Source organism: Onychostoma macrolepis, chromosome 05 (genome assembly GCF_012432095.1).
Source record: "Onychostoma macrolepis isolate SWU-2019 chromosome 05, ASM1243209v1, whole genome shotgun sequence".
Taxonomy (NCBI): Eukaryota; Metazoa; Chordata; class Actinopteri; order Cypriniformes; family Cyprinidae; genus Onychostoma; species Onychostoma macrolepis.
The window spans coordinates 16431784-16454302 of NC_081159.1; the positions used below are offsets into that span (position 1 = coordinate 16431784).

At 38.4% G+C, this 22519-nt stretch overlaps 1 protein-coding gene across 6 annotated transcripts in view; it reads right to left on the reverse strand.

Annotated features, from left to right (window-relative positions):
* Positions 1-2884: 2884 nt before the first annotated feature.
* The window catches only part of stard8 (StAR-related lipid transfer (START) domain containing 8), a 58751-nt gene continuing 39116 nt past the window's right edge, over positions 2885-22519 (reverse strand). For 5 of the 6 annotated variants that reach the window (XM_058775463.1, XM_058775464.1, XM_058775461.1 and 2 more), the window contains 11 exons: positions 15303-15366; positions 13708-15014; positions 12345-12518; positions 11197-11356; positions 10904-11102; positions 10576-10786; positions 10216-10327; positions 9866-10087; positions 7153-7370; positions 4346-4519; positions 2885-4200 (listed from right to left, as the gene is read on the reverse strand). In XM_058775463.1, the coding sequence (XP_058631446.1) occupies positions 4083-4200; positions 4346-4519; positions 7153-7370; positions 9866-10087; positions 10216-10327; positions 10576-10786; positions 10904-11102; positions 11197-11356; positions 12345-12518; positions 13708-15014; positions 15303-15366 (2959 nt within the window). In that variant the 3' untranslated portion in view covers positions 2885-4082. The remainder of the gene's footprint in view (positions 4201-4345; positions 4520-7152; positions 7371-9865; positions 10088-10215; positions 10328-10575; positions 10787-10903; positions 11103-11196; positions 11357-12344; positions 12519-13707; positions 15015-15302; positions 15367-22519) is intronic. The other variant, XM_058775462.1, reaches the window with a different exon arrangement.

Here is a 22519-nt window from a genome sequence, read left to right on the forward strand (position 1 = left end):
AGGTGATCAGTTTGTGGCGCTGCTGAGGTGGTATGGAAGCCCAGGTTTCTTTGACAGTGGCCTTCAGCTCATCTGCATTTTTTGGTCTCGTTTCTCATTTTCCTCTTGACAATACCCATAGATTCTCTATGGGGTTCAGGTCTGGTGAGTTTGCTGGCCAGTCAAGCACACAAACACCATGGTCATTTAACCAACTTTTGGTGCTTTTGGCAGTGTGGGCAGGTGCCAAATCCTGCTGGAAAATGAAATCAGCATCTTTAAAAAGCCGGTCAGCAGAAGGAAGCATGAAGTGCTCCAAAATTTCTTGGTAATGCGTGCAGTGGACTTTGGTTTTCAAAAAACACAATGGACCAACACCAGCAGATGATATTGCACGCCAAATCATCACAGACTGTGGAAACGTAACACTGGACTTCAAGCAACTTGGGCTATGAGCTTCTCCACCCTTCCTCCAAACTCTAGGACCTTGGTTTCCAAATGAAATACAAAACTTGCTCTCATCTGAAAAGAGGACTTTGGACCACTGGGCAACAGTCAAGTTCTTCTTCTCCTTAGCCCAGGTAAGACGCCTCTGACATTGTCTGTGGTTCAGGAGAGGACAACTGTAGCCAAATTCCTTGACACGTCTGTGTGTGGTGGCTCTTGATGCCTTGACCCCAGCCTCAGTCCATTCCTTGTGAAGTTCACCCAAATTCTTGAATAGATTTTGCTTGACAATCCTCATAAGGCTGCGGTTCTCTCGGTTGGTTGTGCATCTTTTCTTCCACACTTTTCCTTCCACTCAACTTTCTGTTAACATGCTTGGATACAGCACTCTGTGAACAGCCAGCTTCTTTGGCAATGAATGTTTGTGGCTTACCCTCCTTGTGAAGGGTGTCAATGATTGTCTTCTGGACAACTGTCAGCTCAGCAGTCTTCCCCATGATTGTGTAGCCTAGTGAACCAAACTGAGAGACCATTTTGAAGGCTCAGGAAACCTTTGCAGGTGTTTTGAGTTGATTACCTGATTGGCATGTCACCATATTCTAATTTGTTGAGATAGTGAATTGGTGGGTTTTTGTTAAATGTGTGCCTAAATCATCACAATTAAAAGAACCAAAGACTTAAACTACTTCAGTCTGTGTGCACTGAATTTATTTAATACACAAGTTTCACAATTTGAGCTGAATTACTGAAATAAATGAACTTTTCCACGACATTCTAATTTATTGAGATGCACTTGTATGTTAAGTTTAACAATCATAAAAGAATAATAAACTATTCATTGTGGAAGGGACATGGTGAAATGAAAATCTCACCTTGGGAAAAAAAAAAGAAAAAAAAAAAAGTTGCCGATATCTTCGGCATGGAAAGTTGCACACATTTCAAATTTCCCATGATCAAAGAGAACACTAAAACATGCGTGGAGCAAAAATCACGGCTCGGGGTTCTTGTGTAAGCAAATTATTTAAGGTGTTTCAACTGTACACGTCTCATCTATCTATCTATCTATCTATGCATGTATGCATGCATGCATGCATGCATTCAACATTTACATAAGCATGTGCAAGTGAATATCAATGAGAACAAACAACTGCTCAACTTAATTGCCCAAGAAACAAGTTTGGTTAGCCTGGTTAGAGGTGGTAGTTAAGTGATGTCCGCCTTTTTACAACTGCCAGAGTGTAGACACGCTCTACTCTTTCTAAAACCTTGCCGCTTTGGCGTAACACTAAGCAGACGCTTCAAGCGGGTTTAAACTCCTAACTCCCTCTAGCAATGAAACACTTATTTTTGTTGGAACTGTCGCTTTTCTTCTCTTTATTTATCATCCTATTATTTTAGAAGGTTTAGCTGTGCATGTCGTTCTTGACAGTTCAAATCGCGAGTCGTAGAAAAATGCTCCAAGTTCACCAAGGTTCCGATGGCCCATATATGGGCTACATGCTGCAAACGCACCAAAGAGTTAACAGGCAGAGAATGAAACAAAACATTCTGATTGGCTAAACAAAGAACCCAAAAGCAACAGATGGGCGCTTTATTTTTCTATATTTACAGAAACGAGAGGTGTTACAGTTCGACATGACAGTTATTTCAGTGATAACTTTCAGGGAATATAATTAAAAAAAAAAAAAAAATGATAATGATAAAGTAGTCTGCTAATGCCATTAAAAAAAATAAAATAAAAAATAAAGCACCTTTCTGTAGTTGACAGACACTTGAAATGTCTCCGTGAACAAATTAAATTTCCTTTAAAAACCCAACACACTGCGTGTTGTATTTCTGGCCATTCCAAAAATCATTTCACTCTCATGTAACATTAAAAGGTGCTCGGAAACTGTCGCCTGTTAGGCCGTCTGCACAGCATAATTGGCCAATTTTAGACACTTTAATAATTAACGAGGCAAAAAAATAAGGAGCACTTCATCTCCCCAGAGAAATGACAGCTCACAAGTTTTCACTGCGACAGGGCACTGTCAGCCCACAGACTGAGACTCAGATGCATTAATTACTCTGTATCAATCAAACAAATTTGGTATGAATGCTGTAGAAAAGCAGCGTGTATAAATGGGAGTTCTCCATCACTTTCCCTAAAATACATTTACCGACATGTTTGCCAACCAAACCTGTGTCCTTAGGTGTCCTACAACACCTTGTGCCAGCAGGACACCATTGTGGTCTAAATGGATTGCTGCACACCGTAAGACACTGTTAGCAGAATTAAATTCTGTTTTCAGGCTTAACACCTTGGATTGTATAAAAGGCAAACAGAAACACAAACTTTTTTTGGAAAAGCTCCTTTATTCAAATTGCACCGGAGGCTAAATTGGCACGATACACAAGAGAGTATGACTGAAAATGAATCAAATCAACATTATTTGAAAATGACACCTGTGTTTAACACTTATCTTTTTTTTTTTTTTTTTTTTTTAAAGTAAAATAAAAAGTAATAAAATAAACAATATATGTAAATGGACATCTGTACATCACAAAAAGCACACACACAACCACATTGTGGCACTTGAACCATTTCACTTTGAGGCAGAATGCTTAAAACAACATACATGCAGTTATACTTTTAAATAAATAAAATACTAATATTACATAATGCCCTGGTGAAACAGCACAGATTTAATGACAAACATAAAATGAAAGACAAACACACAATTTCCTCTTTAGTTGCTCAAAGGCACAATTAAGAACAGTAATAAAGCAAATTATCTAATATCACAAAAATTATCTTTAGCTCTAGAGAAGGTAGAAATGTAAAAGTAAAAAATTAAAGCTGAATTTTGGATATAATTCCCATGGATTCCATGCAGACTTTAAGTTATTAAAACTTCACAAATGAAGTTTGCCACATGCAAATGGCTGATGCAAATAAATAAAAGGGGGTAGGAGAAAAGGGATTGAGGTCACAAATATAACTATTCTGCATCAGAGGAGAGGGTGTCATACTTGCTCAATAGCACCACAGACTCTATGAGTCTGTTGTGTTGGACTGATGAATGCAAAGTACACAGGAAGCATATAACAACAGACCCCGTGTCTTATCATGTTATACATGTTTGGTGATTGGCTGTTTCTCTTTGCCAGCTGGTCATTATCAGTGTCAGATGGCAAAATTCCTGTGCAATTAAAAAAGCAAAACTTGTTTACATTTACCCTGAGAATGAATGAGCTGTCTGACAGACCACACTGGATATTTAGACAAAGAATTTAAGGCATAACTTGTCTACCGAGACATTACTTAACACAAACAGATATAAACACTCACACAAACGAAACGCGCATACAAGATTAGACGCAATGTCAACAGTATGATTGTGAACTTGAGCTTTTTCACATTAATCACCCACGGCTTTTAAAACCACAACGGGTTTGTTTTCTGCATAGTCCAACTACTATTCTACACAGTACTGTCTTCTTTTTCATTCATTCCCGAACTCATTAATAAACCAGTTAAAAAAAAAAAAAATACACATTCTCTACTATTCTTACTCTTCCACCTGACTTGCGAGGCCATCTTAGTTTTGCAACTGTGCTCTCATAATTTTCATTCTTTATCATAAAAAATAGTCTTAGATTTAACCCAAGTGGGTTCAGAGTTTGGTCTCAGGTCCTCGTGCCGACAGAACAGGGAAAGAACTGCGTATTCTTGCAACTTCCATTGCACACAGATGACCGAACACTTTGTTATACCAATCAGGAGAGCGCCCCCTGTGGGACAGAAATACATAAGGTTAAAATTAATGAAATAATTGTAAACATAAGCCTGCTATTTTTGTTCAGTATATTGTAGAGACTCAAAAAAAAAAAAAGGCCGTACTGTGCCTGAGTGAGGTAGCAAACCATCGTGTCTTACCGTAGATCAGCTCTGCAGTAATGTGTGAGCCGGGACCGTCCCATTCCACATGGCTCAATAAAGATGCGTGATGTCAAAAGCACGGCCCGTAATCCTGCCTCCAGCTGGACACTATCATGGTCCACCGAGGACGACACTAGAACACACACCCCTTTTGGTAGATCACACCAACGTCTGCAACACAAAATGCTACATTTAGGGTGCTTTCACACCTTTAGATTGATTGCTTTGTTCCCGAAACAGGGATTAAAATTACTACAATGTTGCTTTTTATTCTTGGTGCGGTTCACTTTCACACAGCAAAGTTTCTAAATGGACCAAAATTGTTAATACAAGTCACGTGCAAGAAAACTGTCCTCTCATTGGTCAAAGTTCCACGATTTATTTTTAGGAATTCCGCTCATAGCTGTTATCCGTCAGGATGGAACTTATTGTTGGTTTTTTTGTAGCTGTCGTTATATTAATTCATTAATTTATCATTTTGAGCAGGAGTCCAGGATTCATTGGGAAAACATTGTTAAAATGCACCCAATACGAAGAGTAATAAGACGGCATTATAAAATGAAAAGACGCGCTTTGATTTTGAATGGTGAAGACGGCTCAGAGCTCACCCACGGACATCGTCTACTGCTTTTCACGGAACTTTGAAATTACACATTATACATTGTGATATAGCCTGGATCGTTGGTCCGTTGGATCAGATTGCTTTCTCACTACAACTGAACCGCTCCACAGTTCGTTTTCAATCGAGCCGAGACCACCTCGTTCAGGCGATCTCGGACCAATTGTTTTGACGCGGATCCGAGTGTGATTGCCGTGTTTACATATGCCCAAACGAACCGAGTACGGGGGGAAACGTGCAAGGTTCCGAAACAATGGGCCAGATGTGAAAGCACCGTTAACTGCTTTCAATTGAAAGTAGCTAAAATTGGTAGCTAAATGTCACTAGATGACATCATAATGGAAAATTCACTGATCTATATAAAGATGAATATAGATCAGTGAGCAAGATGAGAACTTAGATAAGGTTTGTCCAAGAAGTTGCTATATTTGTCCTTAAACTTTTGAAAAAAAATAAAAATAAAGTCTCAAAAGGGGTGGGGAAGTTGATAAATCTAGCTACAAAATTGCTAAATTGGTAACACTGTGTGAAAGCACCCTTAGATTCAAAACCAGGAGGCCAGGGCCCACTATTACCTTTTCCAACAGAATAGTTCACATTCCAGACCCAATTCTTGGGCCGGTGAACCGAAGCCTATTGCAAACTGGCCGTGTGTTTCCACAGACTTGAGAAACAAATGGTGTATCTGACAACAAGCAGTCAAAAAAAAAAAACAAAACAAACCAAACACTGCATGTCCTGGTGTTTTTTTCAGGCAGTTTGGCACTTATGTACTGCTTTTCACAGTACTGGGATTCTAGATACCAACAGCTCTCATAACTGCCAGTACTCTCTTCTTTCCTTGCTGGAGAGATATTGAAACTGAAACTGCTGATTCAATTGCTCTCATGCATGCCAGGTGTCTCTCTCAAACAGTGGCACAACAGTTGTTGTGCAGAACAGTTCAAGAACTGGCATTGGCCTGGAACCCACACCCGGTGGAAAAACGCTATAAGAGGACTTAGCAACTTTCAAACTTTTAACTCTGAATCGAATATTAAACATATTAAAGGGCTAGTTCACCCAAAAAAGAAAATTGTGTCATTACTCACCCTCATGTCGTTCCAAACCCATAAGACCTTCATTTGTCATCGGAACGAAATTCGAGAGCTCTCTGACCCTCCATAGACAGCAAGGGTACTACCACGTTCAAGGCCCAGAAAGGTAGTAAGGACATTGATAAAATAGTCTGTGACATCAGTGGTTCAACCTTAATTTTATGAAGCTATGAGAATACTTTTTGTGCGCAAAGAATACAAAAATAACAGCTTTACTTAATTTCTTCTCTTCCGTGTCAGTCTTCGATGTGTGTTCACGACAATACCTTGACGCATGCGTGTGCATTCCTCTCTTTGCAAACAAGGCGCAGTGCATCCGGGTTCTATGTCAGAACGCCGGCTCCTGCGTCAGCAGTACCACACGCATGTGTCAAGGTATTCTCGTGAATGCACGGCAGAGACTGACATGGATGAAAAGAATTGTTGAATGAAGTTATTTTTGTTTTCTATGCGCACAAAAAGCATTTTTGTGGATTCATAAAATTACATTTGAACCACTGATGTCACATGGACTATTTTCATGATGTCCTTACTACTTTTCTGGGCCTTGAACGTGTCAGTTCCGTTGCTGTCTATGCAGGGTCAGAAAGCTCTCGGATTTCATCAAAAATAGCTTAATTTGTGTTCCGAAGACGAACGAAGGTCTTATGAGTTTGGAACAACATAAGGGTGAGTAATTAATGACAGAATTTTTTATTTTGGGTTGAACTATCCCTTTAACACGGTAGAAAATAATGAACATTAAAAAAACCCTCAACTTTAAAGGACACACAGTTTTGAAATCACTAAATGAATTGTGGTTTCTTTATAACAAGCACTCAGGAATATATAGGATTTCTAATGGATTTTCTATTATAATTTGGAACAGACAATCCTAATGGGATCCCAAATCAACCTGCACAGAAATCATGATCTTAGTCTTATTCAAGAAGATTCTTATGTGATGCTATTAGGGGTCGAAACAACAAGAATTCTATAAGCAAACGAAAATTCAAGATTTCTGTTAGAAGTTTTTAAGTTTTGGATGCAGCACAATAAAGAACTAAAGAGATTACACAAAAAAAAAAAAGTTTCCTGCAACTGTGTACCTGAGCACTATGAAGTTTCTACGAGGATGTGGAGCCATGCTGTCTGTGATGTAATGGAAAACCTCTGTGTTGTTTTCCAAAGTCTCAATGACTTGACTGTGCAGAAGGTCTTCATCCCACAGGTGGCGCTCTCGCAGAACACGCTGCAGCACCACAGCCGGCGGGGCCTCTATCTCCACCGAAACACGCCATAGACGCATCGGGTGCCCGTCTCCTACCTGCAAACAACCAATCATTAAAATGATGAGGGTCATGCCAAGACTACAATGATGAACGCATAACACATAATAATACAGATGGCTTTGAAAGTTCTGGAGGTGGATCTTTAGCGACTGGAAAATTAGTTGATCAGAAGAGCGTATCTGTGCATGTCTCACAGCGGACCACCACAATGAGCTCCATTAAAATGATCCTCAGACTGACCATTTCAGCAGGTGTGCTGATGGCAGATGGTCTAAGCCCCGGTTTGTGCCAACAGTTCTCATGGTGCTTGGGCATCTGATATTTTCAGGTTAAATCTAAGGGGCGGACTGCCATGTGCATTAAAATCTCATTCCCCTGAGTGTAAGTGACAAGAGACAAGAAGGGTTCATCTGTCTACCGTGAGCAAGTACGCTTCAGCCTTCTTAACTTATAGTAACTGCCCAACTCACAGGGATAAAAAACAAATGCACTCTGCAATCTGACTCAAAAATCAATCCATTTTGAGTTGATTTCCTTGCAAAAGCCATATATTTTACACAATAAATAGGTGAAATCAAAACAGGCATTTTTTGTTAAGCACAAGTCAATACGCGTTTCTAAAAACAGTAAGCTATCCTCAGTGGCCTTATTTGCATCTCTACCGAAAGTGCCGAATATGACTGACATTTGTTGAGTTAATTACACAAATTAATTACACCTTTTCTTGTTATTCTGACATATTTTGTCTTGTATCAGAAGGCAGGACAGTCAATAAACACTGGAATTATCAGGAAGAAGATAAAAACAGCAGGGTTTCTAAGAGTTTCAAAACTCTTATGTAACATAACACAAAAATGTAATTTGCTTTTGTTGGTCTGCAAAGTCTCCTTGCTGCTACAATCTGCTCTAAAACTATATAACTGAACTGTAAATAACATTCAGAGTGAACATTTATTATTATTAAAAACACCATCCATACAGATGTGTGATGGATGTTTTTTTTAATGATTCAGACATCTGAGGTAATTTCTGAATGTTCATTAATACAGCCAAAATCCATTAAGTGATTTCTGAACCATTACTGTCTTGTAGTTTATAGTTTTGCATGCCTGTCAAAATAAAAATATCTGAACCTCACAAACAACATTCACATCAAAAGCAATTAAGACCTTATGTTGTTTGTGAGAAAAAGAGAAGCTGTCATGCATGGTGGTTGAGACAATTCAAACGAAAACCTTCCGAGTCTTTTTAATAGAAATTTAAGAATTCAAGACAAACTGTGCTATAGAGAAAAAAAATAAATTAAAAAATTAAAATAGCCATGGATGTTCATCAAACCACAGAACATTCTTCATGCTTGTTCCTCAGATTCCTTCTGGCAACCTGTAGATGTCATATGACCTTTTAACAGTGAATTTCTCCTCCCCCAGTGCCACTCTAAAGCTGTGACTGACGAAGCACTGTGGAAGCAGCTGCATGCGCTGTCTTCTCCAGTCCCAGCCAATGAACCTTCGTGCACGGTCACTGTGTTGAGGACAGCCTGCTGTAGGTAGATTTACAGCTGTGCCACACTCCTTTCCATTTCTTAATCATTTCTAAATTGATTTAACCACACTTCGACAGATATTCACTGACTTGGAAATGTGCTTGAAACCATCCTAGCCTCATGTTTTTCCATTCCTCTTGGAGTTGCTGAGAGTCACGGTCCAAGTGCTGCCACAATATTGACTCGCCAAACAGTTGCAGAGGTGCATTTATACTACAAACAACTGAAATCCCTTGACAATTGTTTAATACAGATAATCATTTTTCAAGAGTCCAAGAGGGATGAAAATTGAAAACTGTTTATAAGCATTGTTTCCCTCTAATTTGTGTTTCCTACATTGGGATCCTTTAAAGTCTAGGCTGATCATAAAGGGTTAGTTCACCCAAAAAAAGAACATTTCTGTCATTAATTACTCATCCTCACCGCAAGACTTTCGTTCATCTTTGGAACACAAATTAAGATATTTTTGATGAAATCCAAGAGCTTTCTGACCCTGCATAGACAACAACGGAACTTCTAGATTCAAGGCCCAGAAAGGTAGTCAGGACATCTTTAAAATAGTCCATGTGACATCAGCGGTTCAACTGGAATTTTATGAAGCTACGAGAAAACTTGTTATGTGCAAAGAAAACAAAATTAATGACTTTATTCAGTGATTTCTTCTCTTCCAAGGAGGAGACTTAATATCATAATTTGTGTTCTGAAGATGAACGAAGGTCTTATGGGTTTGGAACGACATGAGGGTGAGTAATTAATGACAGAATTTTAGTTTTTGGGTGAACTTTTATGAATTTTTAGTTATTATTATTATTTGTTTTGACATCTTAATTATTTAGTCTTTAATATCTCCATCTTCCTAACAACAGTCTTCTATCTAGTGACAAATGCCAGACTTCTCTAATCATTTAGTCCGGTTAAATTCCACCCGTCTTGCATTCGACCTTGTAGTCAAACTTGCTTTGGAGAGTATGTGTGTATCTCTACCTTTTTATAAGCCAGCTCAGTGTTGTCAGGTCCGTGGGCATGGTGCCAGCCTTTACTCCGCTCCGATGCCTCTCTGAGAAGACACTGAATGTTGTCTTCTAGGTATGCCCGATAATCCACAGGCTCGCCCAGGGCATTCACCCCGAGCCCATGGAGAGGCAGCGGCTGAGCGTCAGCAGCCACATAAGAATTCCTAGACTGAAGCATCATTTCATGCGGGATCTGCAGAAAGAAACAGTGACAGAAAGCTGATCAGTGAAAAAAGAGCTGCTCCCTGTACCCACAAATGAATGGTTTGCCTGCAATGCGTGACATCAGAACTCAAACATCAGAAATTAAAAAGTGGTTACCTGGAATAGCTTCTTGCATTCTGTGATCATGTGACTAAGGCAGTGTGTGGCAGCCATGTTCTCACTCAGGTCCTTGTGGTCTGGCTTGCCTCCACCCTTCCTGCTCATGAGCCTGCAACAAAACCAAACATAAGTAACAGTGACCAAAGCAAAAAAAAGAGAGAAAAATTAAGAGAGAAGCTGACGAGAATATAGGCAACGAGAGATGGGTAAGCATTTTTGACTGAGTTGTTCTGGAATATTAAACATTAATTTCTCATTTAATTTGGTTTCCTTTGACTTCTTATTATGCAAAGTGACTTTTCTTGTAAAGTACCTTGGCTGGTCCCCTAATAAAGGCAAAACTTGACCCACACACACCTTGGTGAAGCTCCATCTTTCTTTGAGGCATTCAGGTGAAGTATGGAGGGTGCGAGACAGACAGCCAGATTCTCCGCAGTCATCTGGTTTTCCTGTGCAGATGCAATGTCACTGAGGAAATAGAGCAACGTCTGTAGAACCTCTCTGTTCTCATCTGGCAGCAGGATCACGGCTGCCTGCACGGCCTGTAAACGCTGCTCTGCTGGAACGACTACACACACACATACACACCGGGGAGAGAGCTGTAGAGCTGATTGAAGCAATGATGCATTTGGCACATAAAAAAAAAAAAGTGAACTTGCAAACATTAAAAATGTGTGTCACTTACACTGGTACACATGTAAAAAAGTGTCTGTAAGTTTGGAGGTGAGCACGGGTTCAGGCAGATCCCTAAAGTACTGTTTAATCAGGTCAGCCACATCGTAAGCTGATTGGCCCTGGTAGGTCACATGATCGGGGGAATTCTCATTGAGCTGCCTGAGGGCCTGGATTCGGGATTTAACCCCTGATTTCCGGAATATTCCCACCTGTAGAGAAGAATTAGAGATAAGCGGAAGGGGGAAAAAAACAAAACAAAACAAAAAAAACAGTGTGGATGTGTGCTTTTGCTTACATACAGACCTTCTCTAGACACTGACTGCGTAGGTGTCTCATCGCCTGCTGGATGCTCTGAGGCAGAGGCTGACCAGTTCGCTGGACGTTTACGATCGGCGGAACTCCAAACACATGTTTATCTTTGTAATCTGGAACTTTGGAACGCTTCATAAACTTCGGAACCACCCTGACCAATGACAGAAAAAGAAATGCATTTTTAATTATTTAAGTATATACTGATATTATTATGTATCATATTCATGCATAGATGAGAAAAGGAGGTTTAAAAAGCACAATATTACAATAATCCAATATACGGATGTCCAGAAGGAAACGGCAAGGTCAGATCATTCAAAATCACAGTGGCAAGCTGTGAGTGAGCAAGACCAAATGGAATTGCAGTAAGTATGTACAAACCCTTTGAAAATTGAATCTGTTTGCTACTTATGACTTGACACCAGCCTTTGACTGTGGGGTGTGTGAGAATGGACAGAGGAAAGATAATGCCTCCTCAGTCATTGGTGCAGAATGAAATGAATCATCTTTTAGATCTGCGAGCCATGACAGTGTCTGATAGACCTATAAGCTTCTCATCAGAAGTCCTTTCCTGCAGCTGAAGTTTAAAATGGACAACTGCAAAAATTATAAACCAATTTACACTCCGTTTCTGCAATGCCAAATAGAAAATTACCGGAGAACGGATCAGAGAGAGAGTGTGTGTGTGTGTGTGTGTGTGTGTGTTTGTTTGTTTGTTTGTGTGTGTGTGCGTGCATGCATCTGTGTGTGTACATAAATAGAACTGTAATTCTAGCCCTGTTGGCAGAGGTAGATATGGAATGTAATTTTCATAAGCAATAAAAAGCCAGCGGGGGAACAGATAGAGAGAGACAGAAAGATGCTGTCATTAACCGCATCTATTAGAGCTGTTTTACTCAACTGATTGTGCCATTAAAAAACACTTTTGCCAGAAATTAGATTTCTTGCCTCAGACATAAGAGAGCATTAATGCCACAACTGACCTCATGAGTCAGAGAATGTGTCCACCACATCAATATGGGCACACAATCACACTCATTTTTTAGGAGGGGAACATGCCTTGAGCTACAATCTTGTTGGTTATTTAGAAAGTGTGTGACAATGTATGAGTTTGTGTGAATAAGAATATGCTTTCTCACCAGTTCCAGCCATGTTTGGTGGTGTCTGTGTGTTTCTCCAGAATGGCGGTCAGTCGTAAAAGGCTGAATTTCTGCAGAAGATTTAGCTGAGCAGCTGACTGCCTGTTGATTTCTAAAGAAGCGGAGGTCACGCTCGGACGATGAGAGTTCTGGAAACTGTGCCAGCGCAACTTTCTGAGGATAGAGAAATGGGTGGAAGAAAAAAAAAAAAATGACAACAATAAAAGGATAAACATATGGATATAAATATAACAGCAGGCACATTTACTTGGATGTAAGGGACACATGTAAATGTCTCATGTGAAACAAAATACCTAAGGTGAATGATACCCCAAGCTGTAAAAACGTACTTGATCATTAATTTTAAGAAAACAAATTTGCAGTGTGCCTCCCCCTCTAATACTCACACCATTCTTTGCATTGATCTCGGTGTTAAAATGTCGATTTATAAACAAATGAATAGAATTGTTCATTTGCAATTTTCACAAAGCCCACTGCTCTATCAGGAGGTTAGCTTGCATGAACCCCACTTTTGACCTGCTTCAAATTCAGCCACTCTTATTCATATGTTATAGACCTGTCCTCCAGAACTATGTTTGTAAAGCTCTGGCAACCCCTTCTTTCCTTTCCTTTTTTGTATTTCTTAAAAAAAAAAATCATTATGTTTGCTCACTATCACTTTTTATTTAAGTGTTTTTCTCTTTTGTCGCCGTCTTTTGTCTTTGTAATTTTGTAATGTATTTTAATTTATAAATAATTCATTAAAAAAGAACCTACGTGCATACTCAGAATGTACATGTTTCTTATCAAACTGGCACATACTTTTTTCTTGTCTTAAGAATAACATTAATGAGGTTTATTGTTTAAAAAAAAAAAACAATTTGCCAATAGGGTAAATCTAATCACTTAAATAAATAAATAAATACACACATATACATATACATATATATATATATATATATATATATATATATATATATATAATATTACGCCTTTTATTAGAAAACAAGACTGACTAAGACAGAAAATGTATTTTTCCAGTAAACAAATTTGGCGTACCCTAGGGTTCCACTCTAGGTCATTTAATCTTCATCAGTGATGAGTTTGCATGAAGTGGAATTATGTTTTTAATATGGAGGAGAGAAAAAAACTATTAAATCCCAAACACAGATGAGCTGCAAGTAGGCTTTCAAGGTACACACAGCTGTCACCATCTCCAGACAGTTTACCAAAAGACAAATTGAGTATCTCTCGCTCTATCACATTATTTCACAGCACAAGAAACTCCTTGTCTAGATAAGTGCTAACTGCAGTGTGGACAGGTCAGAATTTTCTATAAACTCTAACCACCAGTTTTACTCACCTGCTGGGTCTTGTGAGTGATGCCCCCACCCCTGAGTCCCTCCTTTCTCTCATTCCTCCTTCTCCCTCATTCACAGAGTTTCCTGGACTATCATAATCGCTCACAGTTGTCCCAACATCCGACATAGATTGCTCATCATAGTTCAGACTGCTGGGTAATGTTGTGTCAGCCGTGGATTCAGTCTCCGCATTTGATTGGTCCTGTGGTTGAATGCCGAGTGACCGTGACCATTCGTCAATGTTGTGCTGTAGCCCATGTACGTGCTGTAGAATGTCATCCAGATGCTGGAAGGCTTTCTCTTTTCCAGGGTCAAAAATGTCACATGGACTGCCTGGTGTCTCAGAAACATTGTCGTAAATGCTTCCAATTGAGCTCAGAGAGTTCCTCCTCCTCCCAAAACCTGAGAGAAAGTCTTGCGACCCACTGCGGCTAATGCTTCCATCCAAGGACAGGTCTCCATCTTCTCCTGCCCAGTCAATATGGTCAGGACTTTGAGAAACAGAGAGTGGACAGAGACTTTCGATTGAGAGAGACTTGGGGAAAGTTCCAGGCTTGTGGTCAAAGGGGAGGTGGACCACACGATCCTCTTTCCTCAGACAGTTGTTTTGATTGGTTAACTTGGGTATCTCCCAAGTTAACTGGTAGTCTTCCAGGTAAAGGCACGCTCTGTGAGGCTCGTGCTGAGTGGCTTTCTGGTTAATGTTACTGCGGCATATTGTATGTGACCTCCATGCCACATCTTTGGAAATTCTGCACTTATTTGTGGTTTGGCCAGGCAAATTTGCATCAGATGTACAGTGCAGGCCTGAGGGTGGCTGGTGTTGAGTTACCGCTGAAATGTTCCTTGGGATCATCTCTCTCTCACAATCTCGCTTCTTTACGGATTCTTTCCTCCGTAAAAATGATCTAGAAGGACGTTTTGGCTTCTCTCTTACAGACGGCAAGGAAGATGAGGATCCGGTGTCATCGTTCTCATCTTGGCCGGTTGAGATACAAACTGACGATGCACCCTCACCCACTGTGACGTCACGGAAAGCTGCAACTTCTGGAGAAGTTGTTTCCCGGGCACTGTCTAAGCTCAAGCTGCTAGCACTGAGGTCGGAGGTCAGTGAGGTGACTTCTAGGAGACTATTATCACTCAGCACGCTATCGCTACTGCCTGAGGGTCGTAAGGTGGAGGACCGGTTGGCAGCGGGGGCAGGGGGCGGTGAGAGAGTGCGGAGACGGGACCAAGTTTTACTTTCACGCTGAAACGCCCAGCGAGAGCTAAGGGCGCATGCGTCATCCTCTTCCGAGTCTTCACTCTGCTGATGGTAACACAAAAAATGCGCACAATTAGATAATGAAAAGCTTTTTCCATTGAAAGTATTGTTGAAAAAGCAAAGTAGCTAAACAAAAGTACCAGATTTCACTATTAAAAACAGCAAGAACACAAGGGCAAAGATTAGACTTTAAAGGATTGTTAAAGTTAAGTGTGCAAGATACCATCCGGTGGAAGTAAAAACTAATGAAAACAGACAAGCAAAGAGCAGTTGTCAGCAGACTATCAGATCACATAATTGAATTAGAAGTTGATGGCATGCTTGTTTGTTTACCTGTTTACACTGGAAATGAACCTGTAAGCTCATCGCAGCACATTTGTTCAGGGTTGTTAGCCTCCTAAAAACACACACATAGACACAAGGAAAAGCGTATTTGAGTGCTGTATGATTTAAATTCACATTAAATTTACTTGCATATTCTTGGTCGGTGGGGTGGGTTGGCATAGAGTTTAAAAATCCTGATTGGTAAATAAAAAAAATAATAATAACCTTTCAAAATTTGGAAAAAAAATGTACAAAACTTCACAAATCATCTTCAGTATCCACACTCAAATATGGGAGAAAAGTCAGATTTTTGTGAAACATATGTCAAGTTAACACATGAGCATAGTCACAAAACCAAAGAAATTATAAAATTCATTGACAAGTGGTGATCTGGTATAGTAATACTAGGTGTAAATGGACTCTCTAAACAGAGCTATATTTAGCCATAGTTTACATTGCTAACTTCACACTAGTTTTGTATTAGCTGCTCAGTACATCATACGTTTATAATGACTGAAAATACAGCATGAAAAATTAAAATTATGTGATCAATGATATCTCTCTCTATATAGATTATCTATATTATGGATCTGTTTCTCCACCATGTTTCACATCGGTACGCCACTTATGGCATCACTCGGTAACTCACATATTATCTAGAACTCAATGTGCTTGGAAATTGTAATTATGATAGTTCATATTCAATTATGATAGCCCTCATTTGAAAGGGCACATTAATATCATGTGTAAATGAGGCCAATGTGTCCTTGAGCAAGACATTTAACCTCAGTTTGCCTCAAGGGGACTGTCCCTTTAATTAGTGTACTATTAGTCACATTGAATAAAAGTGTCAGCTAAATGACAGCATAATTTGAGTACAAATATGTTCTTGTGGTTTAAGACAAAATAACAAAATAAAACAGTAATGCAAATATGGACATATTAACTGTTACCAGCACTTGCCAGAGCACTATTTAGCTTTATTAGTTGTTACTCTCAGCAATTTATCCAAGTCACAAAGTTCAACACATTCAGTAAATGTGTTTGTGTGGGTTTTTCTTGATGTTGCCCAAACCCCAATGATGCTCCCAACTGAATTGCATTAATGCCACACTTGACAGAGTGATGAATCTATCAGCCTATGTCTCTATTCTAGAACGGTTTGAACTTGACTCTGCTGCTCCCTCCATCTGTGTCCAATCGGCTCTGACATGACAGTAGTTTTGTTAGAGGTAGAGAGGCATTCATCATCATGTCATTATTTGATCATCAATCTGTTTACAGTTGATGTGAAGGGCCTCGTAAGCGATGCATTCATGAGCATTTGGCCCTCTCAGTTAATTAGTGCACTCAATGTGCACTGCGTGATCTCATTACACCTTATGTGTGCATATGTAAGATGATGAATGATTTTCATGTACGTATGTGAATGTCTCCTTATGGTTCAGCTGAGAAAATCATTACAGCTGAAGTGTAGTTACTGCAAGGCAAAGATAAATAATACACTAAATAAAATGCTGGGTTAAATGCAACCCAGCGCTGGGTAAAATATGGACAAACCCTGCAATTGGGTTGTTTTCAACCAACAGTTGGGTTAAATGTTTAACCCAAACTTCTGGGCAGTAATCCAACCACTGGGTAAAAACAACCCAATCGCTGTCCATTTTTAGAGTGCAGTCCACATCAGCCAGTATGAACAACTTCAAGCATAAATGACCCTCTGTTTGGACTGATGGAGTCGATTTGCACCAGTGCTCACAGTCGTAACATGTATAGTCACACTATAGTGTTTGGCTCGAGTGGCCACAGGATTTCTGTTCGACACATTGCTTTTTCTGCATGACAGACCAAAACTAATCCTAGAAAACAGACACACAAGAGGGGAGTGTGTTCATTGTGGCATTTGAGATACAGATAATAAAAAGAGTCTATGAGTTTGTGCTCATCGATAAATTAAACTAATTACTCTTGGTGAATAATAATCAGCAGGAAGACAATAAGGATAAAGAGTGCTAACAATAGGCTAGCAAGAAGCTCGAAAGAACAAATACTCAAAGACTTTCAGCTGTGTGCATCATTAGATAGCAATTTTTTCTTGTGTGCTTGTCTGCCTTTTCTTTTGTTTTGTTGGCTGGCTTGTCTCTTTCTTTTTTGAAAGAATTAGAAAATTCAGATTATTAAGAATAGGGACCAAACCAAAACTCCACAATAGAAAATAAATAAAACATGTGATTGTGTCTAATTTCGTTTTCTTCCTGTAGCTCAAGCATTAATGGGGCTAGCAACACCAAGGTCATGGGTTCGGTTCCCAGAGAATGTATGTAACTGATAAAATGTACGTAACTGATAAAATGTACGACTTGAATGCAATCTTAATGCATCTGCCGTATTTAAAAATGAAAATGGTCATCTTACGAATCGGCAGAATTCAAAAATATCTAAATGTGGTCCTTCCTTTTTTAAAGGCTTTTTTTAGGACTGTTTTAAGAGGAAATTCAAAATGTAACAGGAAATTCTTGGGGGCAAAGAACCATAATAATATATACTACTCCCTACTTGATTTTTTTTTTTTTTTTTTATAATCTTAAAAAAATAAAGAAATATAATATATGGTTTATTTTTGTGTTTTAGTAGCAATCTTGTTTTAAGCCCTGGTTAATTTAGAACACTGATCCGAATCAAATCTTTTAAATCAATACAATCACAAGGCTACAGCTTCAATGTAAACATGTTTTCTACATTCACAGCCACTGCCTTAGCAAAGTAGATATTTAGTCAAGGAAAATGCCCTGCAAAAATACACTTGAAGTTCCAGACGAATAAAGCTCATAGCGGTTTCCAGTAGACAGCTGACTGACAGCATGAAATTTCACCTCTGCATTTTTGATGAAGTATACTTGGCAGACTACTTCATCTTAAAGCTATTTGCTAACATGGCCACACTGACATATTCACTCAAGCAGTGAGACAGGCTCTGCATGGAGCAAATTCACAGAGAGACAGTCAGGGATTTTTAAGTGCACAAGTAACCTGCTGTGGCTGAAAGACGAACAGATGAGCTCATCATCTCACTAATGCAAGAGGGTCATCGGATGTGAGACGGCCAGAATATATTCAGAGCAAAACAAGTGTTTCTGCACAGGGAGACTGATTTTTATAGTGCTGTTGCAAGAGTGATTACCTTAACCAGGCAAAACTTTGATTCAACATACTAATACACACTATGGTTGAGAGTTACGACGGTACAAAATCATGGATCTCATTAAACAGACTGGGGCACAGTCTCAAGACATGTTTTATTCAATATATACATGGTGTACTGAAATTGGTATATGCACTGATAAATCAATACATGTTCCGTTTTAGGTCAAGTGACACTAGATTTTGCTCTACAAGAGTTTGTATTAAATGAAATGATACTGCATAACCACAATACCAATAATATCCAGAGAAAAAAATATTTTATGCATAATGCAGGATTTGTAAACAAACCAGAAATATACCTCAACATTTTAAAAGCTTTACTACTTCCAGCTGCTCGTTCAAAAACCTGGTTATAAGAGTACATATTTTATCTCCATCTACAATATGTTACATGAAATCCATAAAGTAAACATGGTCATAATTTATCAATGATAAGATCACAAATGCAGGCTATTAATTGATTGTGAATTGCTCTGAAACGCAAGACTGTAGAATGTGCAACACTGGCACATTGTGACTTTGAAATGTGCAGCGCTCACATGTATTTAATTAAATCATTGGCCTTTGAAGTTTAATTTTCACATTGGGCTGTATCGTGATTCCCCTTTTTCTGACCCCAAGTTCAAGACCTCTTAAAATTATAATTAAGACTTTTATTACACCATTTAAAGATAATTAATACTTTTTATGAGACATTTTAAGACCAGAACCCTGCACCGTAATGGCTAAGGTACTTACAAATTGCATACCCTGAATGTTAGTCGCTTTGGACAAAAGAGTCTGCCATATAACACAACAGATGTTTTTGCAGCTGTCATTTGATGGTCTTCTTATATTTAGGGATGGGTACCGAAACCCGGTATTAAATCGGTCTCGGGGCTAAATTATGAAAGACCGGAGTATCGATAAGCTCTGACGTTATCGGTTCTGCTGTCGGTACTGGAGAAATCAAGAAAACACACATACATTTATTGTTACTATATATACACATTATTTTGCAAATTATATTTCACCAGAGTTGCCAGCTGTTTTTATGTGCAATAATATTCAAACATCTGTCTATGATACATTTTTGCTATTCGCAATTCAGAAACGAGAACGCGCTTACGCGGAGGAGTTTCAGCACGTGCAACATGAAAGCCCTGTTTAATTATGATAGAAGAGAGAACTAACTATTCAAACATCTGCTTATGCTTTAGGCCTGTGGCTGTTATATTAAGCTTAGTTTATTATTTTTTTATTTCGATTTTGGCTTCTAAGTATTATAGCACAACTTCCTTCCCTTTACAGCGGTGCGCATTCGTTCCTCCTAACCAAAACTTAACGTCAGAATCAGCTCAATCGGTGATTATTGTAAAATGCTGTCTTTACTGCTGCTACATTGCGGGACATGTTTGATAATAAAACGTTGAAAGCACAATCAGCGCGAGAGAAGCTGTTCCCCAGGATGAAATGTGTGCGCGCGCCGCGCTCCAAAATGGACAAGCAGATTACACTTTGAGCTTCAGGCGCATCCAAACGATCAAATGCACACAAAATGTCAAAATGGCTACGAGAGTATTCACTTAAACACAGTTGGGAGAAAATCCGATGCGTGTCAATATTTTGTCTTAAAGTGACAGACTGGTGCTTGGGCCATCAATGTTAAATAACAAAATGCAAAGAGAAAATCACCCACAGCTCTTAATCTGAATAACGTTATAGCTTTAATAAGCATTAATCTATCAATACATACAGTGAAAATTATGCAGTGTTATTTTACATTTTAATTTTTTTACTTTTAGATTTCTTTTGTAGCTATTACTTACCTGAACATTAATGTTAGTAGACCTTCATGGAAAAATGAAAGCACTGTTTATTTCATTTCAGTTAATTTGTATATTTGTTTTATTGTATTTGTTGGTTTGTTTTACTTTGTTTCTTTGTTCATGTTCTTACTGTATCTTATGTATATAAAACACTAAAAATGCCTGCACACTGGTGCATTTACAAATTGATATTTTATATTAATTTAATTAAATATTTATTTTACATTTCAGAATATAAAGCAATGTTAATCCAGCTCCTAATCTGTCTCATTCATATATATATATGAATGAGACATTAGAGCTGGATTAACATTGCTTTATATTCTGAAATGTAAAATAAATATTTAATTAAATTAATATAAAACATCAATTTGTAATGCACCAGTATATATATATATATATATATATATATAAAAACAAAAAGTACCGATAAGAATACCGTTAAAGTACCGGATCGATAAGCAGTATCAGTAAGAGTAGTAATACCGTTAATACCTTAACGATACCCATCCCTACTTATATTATATTACATTTTACAATAAAAAAGGCTTAACACCATGACTAAATTAATTCAAATTATGGAAGTTGAATTATTTAATCTATTAAAAGGTTCTTCCATCAGGCGTCCCCAAGGCTGTTTATAAGTTGAAAATATCAGTTTAGAATTGAATCCAAAATTTTGGAAACAATCCAGCACTAGGAGACACGCATATAGCTTCATTTTCTTCACAGCTTTAAAATGTAGATAACTATGCATATGCATACTAAGCATTATTTCAGATTCAGTTGTGTGTGCGCATGTTTCAGTTCTCTTAATTCATCGAGCCACCCTGATGTTTTTTTTATCAGTAGCTAGCAGCCAAGCATACAGTGTGTAACAAGCCACTGCGGGACAAATGGTATATTCAATCTCCATCTCTCTCTTCTATCGCCTTAGGACCAGTGACACCAATTGCACCCTGGGAAATATAATTTCACCCTCTCTGTTTATTCCTTATCTTTTAGAAAAGGCCATTCACTCCAATGTGACTTCGGCAGGTGTGACCGGTCACTTAATCACGTATTCCACATTGAGGGGTTAAGAGAAAAAGAATAAAAGTTAAGAATAAAAAGAAAACATACAGAACAATGAACCATAGCAAGGCCTGCTGACACTAACGGCCTGTCGCCATGGTGATTAGAGATGGATATTGAAAGACTATTGAAAATGACGGATGCCCCCTCATGACGTGACTCATTATCAACAACGTCGTTTGCACCGCGCTCTTCCGTTACTTGATCTTTTTATTTTGGTGCGTCAATCTGTAAAAGTATAAGAAATTATGATCCGCACTCAGGAGAACATTCTTCTTTTTTCGTTTTATTTAACATTCATCACTGATGAGCAAAAGACGCAAACGTTTCAGCTCAAAGCCTTCCTCAGTGTGCAAAGCAATTCAATCCCTCCACCCACTTTTCAAATCACCAATTATGTCGACGTCATCACTCTTTAGCCAATGTTGAATCACCAAAGTCATTAAAACATTAAAACTAGTTAAGTTAATCGATTTTCTATGCATTCTGTCGACTGAAATCTGCAGACTGGCTCTGATCTTTGCGAACTAGCATCAACTTCTCCAGACTGTAACTCTGTGGAAAATCGGGGCAACAATCATGTAGTGTATTCCAGCCATAAGAGACTACAGATAAGCTGACATCCATTTAATAAGAGGTTTCATAATGAGGCTAGTTTCTGTGTTCATCCCCATGAATTAAATGTTTTATTGATTTGTTTTATTTGATTTTTGAACGTGTGCTACTTAGCTGAACGTGGACTAGTCTAGATGTTGCAATGTGCTTAAATGACACTTCACTATGAATATATAACTGATCAAATCGAATGCCTTGTTGCTTGATTTTAGTGTTCTGTTTTTTTGTCATTGACTTTGTACCTTCAAAAAATATATTTTTACAATTATTCTTTAAAAATTAAAAAGATTTTTTAATAAAACATGATGTGAGCTTAATGGGAACAGGGATGTGCTTAAAGGGTACAAAAATGTATCCATTAAGCACAGCCGGACTTTTTGAATTTAACGATGTATATCTTAATTGAAATGCTTTTGTCATTTAAAATAAAATTAAATATTTTTGTGTGAGATTAATTATTTTTTTTTTTTTTTTTTTTACAACTTTTTGTACTGAAACCAATATCTTGTGCACTAAAAATGTCTC